Source organism: Anas acuta, chromosome 2 (assembly GCF_963932015.1).
Source record: "Anas acuta chromosome 2, bAnaAcu1.1, whole genome shotgun sequence".
Lineage (NCBI taxonomy): Eukaryota > Metazoa > Chordata > Aves > Anseriformes > Anatidae > Anas > Anas acuta.
Window position 1 is genome coordinate 19,653,039 of NC_088980.1, and position 9,410 is coordinate 19,662,448.

General features: G+C 49.7%; 1 protein-coding gene across 3 annotated transcripts; it reads left to right on the plus strand.

Moving 5' to 3' along the window:
* Positions 1 to 728: 728 nt before the first annotated feature.
* Positions 729 to 8,160, plus strand: SKIDA1 (SKI/DACH domain containing 1). Of its 3 annotated transcripts, XM_068673776.1 has the most exons (3): positions 729 to 1,001; positions 1,629 to 2,122; positions 2,529 to 8,160. In XM_068673776.1, exon 3 carries the CDS (start codon positions 4,156 to 4,158, stop codon positions 6,778 to 6,780), a length of 2,625 nt encoding a protein of 874 aa, XP_068529877.1. In that variant the 5' UTR covers positions 729 to 1,001; positions 1,629 to 2,122; positions 2,529 to 4,155; the 3' UTR covers positions 6,781 to 8,160. The 3 variants fall into 3 exon arrangements, with proteins under 3 accessions (XP_068529877.1, XP_068529876.1, XP_068529878.1); XM_068673775.1 differs by having other exon boundaries at positions 1,629 to 8,160; XM_068673777.1 differs by lacking the exon at positions 1,629 to 2,122.
* The last annotated feature ends 1,250 nt before the right edge of the window (positions 8,161 to 9,410 follow it).

A 9,410-nucleotide genomic window follows, 5' to 3' on the forward strand; every position in this document is an offset into this window, starting at 1 on the left:
AAAACATCGCGTAAAAGGAGCATTTCAAACGCTACGTGCATTTTCTTTCTGGAACAATGTGGTTAAGCGCTTCCCCGCGAGCACGTATATTTTAACACAAGTTTACCAAAATGAAAGTATGCGATTCCCAATAAATGGGAATAGGTCCACGGCGAGCGATTATGAATATTATTTTTTCTCTTTCTTTCCTAATGAGGTTTATCCTTCGGCCAGACAGCTTCAAGACTGAAACGCTACTGCCTATAGAGTGGAGATTGCAGATTGCACGCTACTCAACGTGAAAAGGAGCACGTTTGATTGATAGTCCCGGGGTGTGTGTGTGTGTGTGCCCTGTGCTCACAACTCCGCGGAGTTGCATGCATGTGGATTTGGCAAAAGCGGGCATCTCCGGGCCTCCTTATCTGCAGAAAGGCGAGCCAAACCTCCATGCCTTTAATCATGTGCATCTTTGATCGCGACTGAGGGGGACACCGGCCACGGAATTAACAAAGAAACTCCCTCGTTTTCCAGAGAGGGCCACACGTCCGGCCGGCTGCGCGCACACATGCACAGCACACCGCCACGCAGGCGTCCACGCAGGCTGCGAGCGAGTAAATTAGTGCCTAACTTTGCACCTAATTGCTACCAGACACCTCCATTTTTTTTTTTTCATTCTTTTTTTTTTTTTTTTTTTTTAATTTTAATCCCTTCGGCCGCCTTGCGCGTTCCCAAGCCCGGCCGTAAACGTGGCTCGCTATTGATCGCCGTTCCCCTGCGTGCGTGCAAATCCATCTGAAAGTCCCTGCCTCGCGTGTGCGTGTGCAAGGGGCCCCCGGCGGCCCTTTATCAGGCTCTCCCCCGGCGGGCTCCAAGACGACCCCGGATGCACAAACGCGTGCTGCTGGCCCGGGGAGAGCCGCCTGGTTCGCCTCGCACACAAAAACCCGCTGGAGAAGTAGAGAAACAGAGGGCTCCGGGGGAGCCGGGGAGAGGGATGCGGCTCAGAGGGTGTGCGGGTGCCTGTAAGTACGGGGGGCGGCTCGCACCGCCCGCCGCCCCTCTCCCCTTCGACCCGGAGGCTCAGGGCTGTGCCTAGCCGGGAGCGGAGCTCGGCCAAATAGCCGCTCCTGCTCCGAGGCGTTGGATAGCGCCGGAATGAAGCAAACAAAAAGGAGGCATTTTTGAAATAGTTGCCGGATCCCGCTGCCAGGCTGTCAGCTGCAGGGACTGCGGGCGGCCCTGCCTGCGAGCCCCTGCACAGGAGCCCAAAGCACCCCAAATGCCTGCAAACGAATGGCTTTGCAGCCCAGAGGGGCTTTTTTTCCCCCTTTTTTTCTCTTTTTTCTTTTTTTATTTTTCTTTTTATTTTTTGAAGGGGGGGCGTTTTGTGTTTTTCTTGTTTTCTTTTTCTCTATTTTTTTCCTTTTTTTTTTTTTTTTTTTTTTTTTTTTTACGTCTGCTGAAAAGCTTTCCCGGACTTTACTGCTCCCTCACTGTTGACTCCCTAGCCTTAACCTTAAAGCAGGGGGAGGAGAGCAGCGGGGAGGGGGGTGGTGTGTGTGTGTGTGTGCGGGGAGGGGGGGGGTGTTGGCGGCGTATAAGTACATCAGGAGGAATTTTGAAACGACCCTTATTGTCTCTCGCTCTAGAAAGACCACGGTGGTTCCTTTTTAACGGGAGCAGCTGTTTTCCCTCGCAACTTCGCTCGCAGCCCCCCGAGCACGGCTCGATGCCTCTCTCCCGAAAGGCGCACGCTGCTCCAGCCAGCTGCAGCGCCGGCTGCCCCGGCGGCTGGCATTAGCTGCGACGAGGCATTGTTCCCCGCTGCCTCTCGGGCGCGTTTCAAGGCTGAAATATCACGAGATCCACCCAGTGAAGCCTTTGCTAATTCGAGGGACGAAATGTAATTCGCTCTAGCTCCGGTTTCTCGGACGGGAAGGCTCTCCTTAGCTTCCCGAGGGGAGAAGTAGCCACCGCGGTTTCGCGCACACATGGATTAAGTTGAACAGCGGCGATTTTTTACATCTGCGCGGAGAGAGCAACAGTAGTCCAAGGCTGACTTTCCTAAATCTCTGCCCTCCGAGTTAGAGGCTCCCTTCAATAGACTTCCTCAATTTCCGGATGCACTCCTCGAAATTCCCAGGTCTCTCTAGAATTCCTGCGAAACTGGGGGCTCGCCTGCATTTCGCCTTGGCATGCGAGGCTGCCTCTTTGGCAGGGCGATCTCGCTCTTTATTTTAGCTCTACCTGACGGGGTAACGCGAACTCCCCGCACCATGTTGCCAATACACGGAGTGGATATTGACATTTGGAATTGAAGCCTGTTTTTTTTTTTTTTTTTCCTCCTTCCCTCTCTCTCTCTCTTTTTTTTTTTTTTTTTTTTTTTTTTTTTGCCAAGTCCCAGAAATCTGAGATGTCTCATTAATCTCACGGATATGTCTAATTCTGGATGTGCAGCGATACATAAAAGTGCTCGTGTTTGCAGCCAGTTGAGCGCTGGATGCACGGCAGAGCTTGGTGATTTTTTTCTTTTTCTTTTTCTTTTGCAGCGCCCAACGTGCAAACCGCGAGCATCATTTTAACGTGACAAGGAAGAGGCACGCAGCTATCGCAACATTTTTCGAAACCGTCGTGGCTGACGCTCGAATAATTTCACGTTTCTCCGAAGAGGTTAAACCTGCGTGCTGCTTCTCCGAATTGATTTTAGGGGGCTGCTGTAAATGGAACATCAAAAAGCTGCGGCAGGGCTACCCCGAGCTGAAGATGCAAACTGCAGGGCAGGAGCATCCTAGCCCGTTGCAGAGCCGTACATTGTGTGTGCCAGCACTTTTTTGTCATTACGTAAAGCCTCTTGGAAGCACCTTGGATATTTCGCATTCTCCTTTCTCTGCTGGAAGCAATCAGCACGCAGGAATCCTGACGTGGGCTCGGGGACTATAGGGCATTCCAGCTCGTGATCCGGCGCGGTTAATTGTGAAAAGTGTATACATTTCTGGCTTATCTATGCTTTGTTATGGGTCTGACGTGAGCCCACGTCCTCCTCCTCCCCCCTCCCGCAATACTACAGGCAGGATTTCGGTTAAAAGTGGTACAGTGTCGCGGTGCGGGGACCCGCGATATCCAGGCAGCAAAATAACCTTAGTCCCCGGCTGTAAAAAGCTAATTAAGCAGAAGAGGAAAATCAAGAGAAACTCGAAAATGTAAGTATTCCCTCTCGTTAACAGCCGAGCCTTTAACTTCGGAGCTCCAGGAAGGGAAATACCAGGCTGTTCTGCACGTTTTCGCTAAGCTTCGCTTTCCGCACAATGCAGAAGAAAATACCAGCTGAAAACGGTTACGTTACCGAAGAATTTTCCATCGCCACGATCAGACTTATGTCCTTTAAAACCACGGCGTGCACAAAAGAGCACCGTTTGGCCAAAAGAGCCTGAAAATACACGAAACGACACGGGAAAAAGCGTGCAAATCCTTCGTCTGGAGCTAGCGAGGAGGAAGTCTGAGAGGTCTGAGCGTATTTGAGCTCAGATTGTTTAATAGAAAGATTTATATACTAACTGTATTATTTACTTTGGGAGGGGAGGTGGCAGTATAAGGGTATGCTAATTAGTGGGAGATTTTTTGGGGGAAGGGGTGGAATATCAATTTTTATTGCATCACCTGTCAGGAGTGTCCAATCAGCGTTGGCTTTAGGGGAATTAATTGATGAAGGTGTCTCCGGACGAGCTCACTTCACTCTGTCATTTTATTTGTAGCTAAAGCAGCGGCGGGAATAGCAGCTGCATTTCTTTTCTCTTCCTCCCTTCACATTCCATTATCATAGTTTCCAATGGAAAAGCAGGGAATGAAAGGGAACAGGTACTGATCTTCAGCAGCAACTTAGAGAAACACTTTGGCAAACCTGATTTTTAAGATTATACACCGATTGTAGTCTCACGGGCTTTTTTTTTTTTTAATTTATTTTTTTTTTCTTTTTTAATTTCGTCTAAAGTTTGGCACTTCATTCACCAGGAATAACAGCCTTTGTTACATTTTATTAGCAGGATGCCTTGAGACAAATACAGCATCTGGCTGAGGATTGTGTGTGTGTGGCTTTTTCTTTTTTTTTTTTTTTTCCCTTTTTTTTTTTTTTCTTCTCTCTCTCTCTCTGCAAATGCTGGGAATAATTTAATTCACGAAATGGGAGACCTGAAGTCGGGTTTTGAAGAGGTGGATGGCGTGAGGCTCGGCTACCTCATCATTAAAGGAAAGCAAATGTTTGCACTCTCCCAGGTTTTTACAGACCTGCTCAAAAACATCCCGAGAACTACCGTGCACAAGCGAATGGATCATTTAAAAGTCAAAAAGCATCACTGCGACCTGGAGGAGTTGAGGAAACTCAAAGCCATCAACTCCATCGCCTTCCACGCCGCCAAATGCACCCTGATCTCCAGAGAGGACGTGGAAGCCCTGTACACATCCTGCAAAACCGAGCGCGTCCTCAAGACGAAACGGAGGAAAATCGGCCGGGCTCTGGCCTCCAGCGACCTCCGGCCGGAGCCCGCTCCCGCCGACCCCTTCTGCGGCTTCTGGAAGGAGAACAAACTTTGGCTGGGGCTCAGCGACCCCCCCCGGCCCCTGCTGCCGCTCCGGAGGAAAGCCTTGCGGCCGGGGGCCGCCGCCTCGCTGCCGGCCTCTCACCTACCTCACATTTTTAGTAAATACACTGGCCACAGCCACCCAGACCTCGCCCGGGCGCCTCGCAAACCCCCCGCTCACTATGAAACGGCGCCGGCGGCGGGCGGCTGCGCGCCCCTCCGCGCCCGCCCCCCTCCCTCCGCCGCCGCCGCCGCCTCCTCCGCGGCTCGGCCGCGGCTCCCGGCCGCCGGGCCCCCGCCCCTGCCCGCCCGCTGCCGCCGCCGCCGCCACCACCACCACGGGGCGGCCGCCGCCGTCGCCGCCGCCGTCGCCGCCGCCGCCGCCGCCGCGGGCGTGCTGGGCCCCCCCGGAGGCGCCCGGCGGCCCCTGGCAGCGCCGCGGCCCTGCCGGCCCCGCGGAGCCCCGCGGCTGCCGCTGCCGCTGCCGCCCGGCTTCGGGCCCCCGCCGCCGGTGCCGCCGGGGCCGCCGGTGCCGCCGGGCGCCGCCGGCTTCGCCGAGAGCGGCAGCAGCGACTCGGAGTCCAGCTGCTGCTCCGGCCGCGCCGCCCACGACTCGGACTGCGGCTCCAGCCTGTCCAGCTCCAGCGAGGGCAGCTCGGAGGAGGAGGACGAGGAGGAGGAGGAGGAGGACGAGGAGGGCAGCGGCGGCTCGGAGTCCAGCGAGGGCAGCTCGGAGGAGGAGGAGGAGGAGGAGGAAGAGGAGGAGGAGGAGGAGGAGGAAGAGGAGGAGGAGGAGGAGGAGGACAGCACCTCGGACTCCGACTCCAGCTCGGTCTCCAGCCAGGTCTCGGTGCAGAGCATCCGCTTCAGGCGCACCAGCTTCTGCAACCCGCCCGGCGTGGTCCACGCCAACTTCTTGTACCATCTGGCCGCCGCCGCCCCCCGGCCCCCGGCCCCGGCCACGGTCCCGGCCCCGGCCCCGGCCCCGGCCCCGGCGGAGCCCGGCGGGCCGCCCGCCCTCCGCGCCGCTCCCGGCGGAGCCGAGCCCGAGCCGCCGGAGGAGTGGGGCCGCCCCGGCTGGGCTCCCGCCGGCCCGGCGCTGCTGTGCTGCTCCGGCGGCCTGGGGAGCTGCTTCGCGGAGATAAGAGCTGATAGGGTATCTGAGCTCACATTCCCACACTCTGAATTTTCCAATAATGCCAAGAGTACTGACCTAACAATTAACTGTGTTGCAAAGGGGGCCTCTTCACCTAGCCCAAAGACAAACAATGCATTTCCACAACAAAGAATACTCAGAGAGGCAAGGAAATGCCTTCAAGCAACTACTACACACTGTGCAGATAACAATACAATAGCTGCTAGGTTCTTAAATAATGATTCTTCATCAGCGGCTGCAAATTCAGAGAAAGATTCCAAAATCCCTCATTGTATTGAATTTGCCACGGATTTGCCCTCTTTACAAACTGATCCTGAGGAGGATGCTGCTTCTCCAGGGGCAGCAGCAGCTGAGCTCCAGTGCACTGATACAGGCAATAAGGCATTGCCATTCCTGCACAGCATTAAAATCAAAATAGAGGACAGCAGTGCGAACGACGAGTATGAGCCTGACCTTACAACACATAAGCTAAAGTGTGAGTGCAATGATACTAAGGATGAGTTTTACGGTGTGACTGAGAGTAATAACCAGGACGCTTTATTAACAGCCAAGGAAGATTCTGCATGCACTGAGAAAGAAACCACTTCCTTAAACCCGCTGACTCAGAGTCAGGTCCTCTCATGCACTTTAGGTACTCCAAAACCTGAGGATGGGGAGTATAAATTTGGAGCGAGGGTGAGAAAAAATTACAGGACACTGGTTTTGGGAAAGCGACCTGTACTGCAGACTCCTCCAGTCAAACCAAATTTGAAATCAGCTCGAAGCCCACGTCCTACAGGTAAAATTGAGACACATGAAGGAACACTGGATGATTTTACAGTTAACAATAGACGCAAAAGGGTAGCCAGCAATGTAGCATCAGCAGTGAAAAGGCCATTTAATTTCATGGCAAATTTTCCCTGTCCACCATCACTAATTATTGGCAATGATGGGGATTTGTTGCCAGCTTATTCCTTAAACACCACTAAGGATTCCCAACCACCTCACAAGGCCCATCCTGTATGGAAATGGCAGCTGGGCGGTTCTGCAATACCTCTTCCACCTAGCCACAAATTCAGGAAATTTAATTAATAAAATAGTTTGGAAAATATTTTCTTGAACCACCTTTAACTTTCTTACGTTTTTAAACTCTGCAGGATGGTTTGTACCAGCCCATTAATGCTATACACGCTTTTGGAATCCTGTTTTATCACATTGTGAAGACAGAAACCGGATTACTATTTTCTTTACCGTTACAACCGTGGTTTTTGTTTTGTTTTGGGTCTTTTTTATTTTTTTATTTTTCTACTGTTTCATTTGTTTTTGTTTTTGGTTGGTTGGTTGGTGCTTTTTTTTTTTTTTTTTTTACTTTTTTTTTTTTTTTTGGTTACATTCCACAGAGTACTTCAGGCTAAAGACTCAAGTTAAACTCAGTTATTATGGTAGAGCTGGAACACTTTACTGTTTAAATGCTAATAATGCACCAGTACCTCAATTCAACTGCTGCAAATAAATGTCAAAAGGTTGAATAATAAATATTAGAATGAGCCATTAAATTTATGCACTAGATTTCGAAAATGGAAGTCTAACTGTTAATTCAGTTAAAGTTTGTTAAGTTACATGGTTGCACAGTAAGGGTTCACTATAATTCAATGTGGCAGCAGCCTACTTTTCGGGAGCTTTGTTTTCGGGTGTAGGGGTGTCTCTTTCTAAGAGCAGTTGCACTTACTCGTTTTTCTCCGGTTTGCAAAGGCTGGGGTCCGCCTGCGACCCCAGGACTGGGAAAAGCTGCCTCATCTGAAACCAGTAAATAAATGTGGAATTCTATTTTTGGTAAAGGGTGTCTTTTTACTTGTACAGCCACTCTTTGCATTTGGAAAGTCTTTTTTGTTTCACCCAGAGGTCTTAAATAAGGTTACTGTTACCCACTAATGTCATACTTAAGTTGTGGTCTGAACATGCCCCTTACAAACTTGCAAAGCAACTAAAATATTTGCCCGGATAGCAGTACAATTTATGGTCCAGCCCCTCACGCTGGCTGGAGGAAATAGCAAAGCAGTAAATACAACACAGAAAGTGAAACGAGAGGCCATAAGTGGCGAGAATACCCAAAATGAGAATACCATGTTATTCAGAGCTCTCTGGCACCAAAACTCAGGCATTTCTACCGTAGCACACTGCCCGGTTTTATCCTCATCTCTTGCGATTTGATTGTTGTTGTTTTTTGTTTCCATACCATCCTCTCTATGTAGCAGAAACGTTTCTACTGCACGTGACAATCAGAGGCAATTATCTATATTTGCACTTAATATCGAAATAGTCGAACAGGCAGACTTCTAGAGTCTAGCCCTCGGTGAGACATGCTGGTATAATATATTGTGATGATGGAAGCAGTAAATCAAAATTATGGAAATTTGCACTGTTGAAAAGCATGCTTTAGCTTTATTTTCAATTAAAAACACTGTTTAAAAATTCCTGATTCCATACACTTTGAATTATTGCAGAGTTACCCACGGTTTCCTCTCCGTTTGTAAGTTCACTGGTTTTATTTGGAGGAAATACGCTTCAAGAGGTTAACTGTTTCCCTCCCTCCCCCCCAGCCCCTCCGAAAGAAAGGGAAAAAAAAAAAAAAAAAAAAAAGGCTGCAGGCCCGAGAGTCGAGGCAGGGCTGCTCGGGGGAAGGTCTCTGTCTCGGGGGGAGGACGGGCACAGCAACTCTGAAAACAATCTGAAAAGTTTGCAGCTTGAGAAAGGCAGTTCTAATTGAGTTGCTGAATCAGCAGAGTTTAGGATGAATAATTGCTGGTTTCTTTCTTTGGATTAGCATTTTATTTATACTAGATCATCCCCAAATTAAATTTTAAGGATTCCACTCATCGATCAATCCCGGGAGAATAATTTATCGTAAATCAAAAAGAAAAAAAGAAAAAAAAAAAAAAGGAAAACAAAGCAACAATGTAATGTTTACTGTGTGACTCAAAGTCAACATTTCTGATGGCAGTCCGCTGCCTGGTTTTCAGTTTTTTAATTCCTGCCTTTTGTGATGCCCTCTCCCAACCCCTCGTGTCGCTAAATATTCCGAGCGGCCACTGACTGATTTCAGCTCTGTTTACTATATCCACCGGAGTTTTCCTCTCCTTGTAAAAAGGCCCAGGCTAAGAATACCTGCAGCCAAATATATTTAGAAAGAGTAAACAATTGCCTTTCAGTGGAGTTTCCCTTCCCCCCTGCATGCACACGCACACACACACACACACACACTCACACGCACACACATCACTTTAAACTGCCAATTGCAAAAGGTGCATTGCATACTTAGCCGCTCTGCTGAAATTACGATGGTCGTGAAAAATCTGCTTACTGAAGTTGTTCTGAGATGAATGTTTACATTCGTGTGTTTAGAGCCGCACAGATTACAGCCTTATTTCCAGAGAACTGTAAGGACGTACCAAACGGACTGCTCAGGAAAGCCCCCAGCTCTGGTAGAAAGCCGTGTCTGCTTGACAAAGGTCTTCCCTTGACCAAAAAGAAAAAAAAAAAAAAAGAAAGAAAAAAAAAAAGGGAAAAAAAAAAAAAGAACCAAACGCAAAAGCTACAAAGGTGCAATATGCAAACTCGAAACCTAAAATTTCGCCTTGCCAGTTAAACAACGTATCACTTTCAAAGTAACTCTGTCCCCTGACCCTGTTTACTTCCAATTAGAGATATGCTGATTTGGCCAG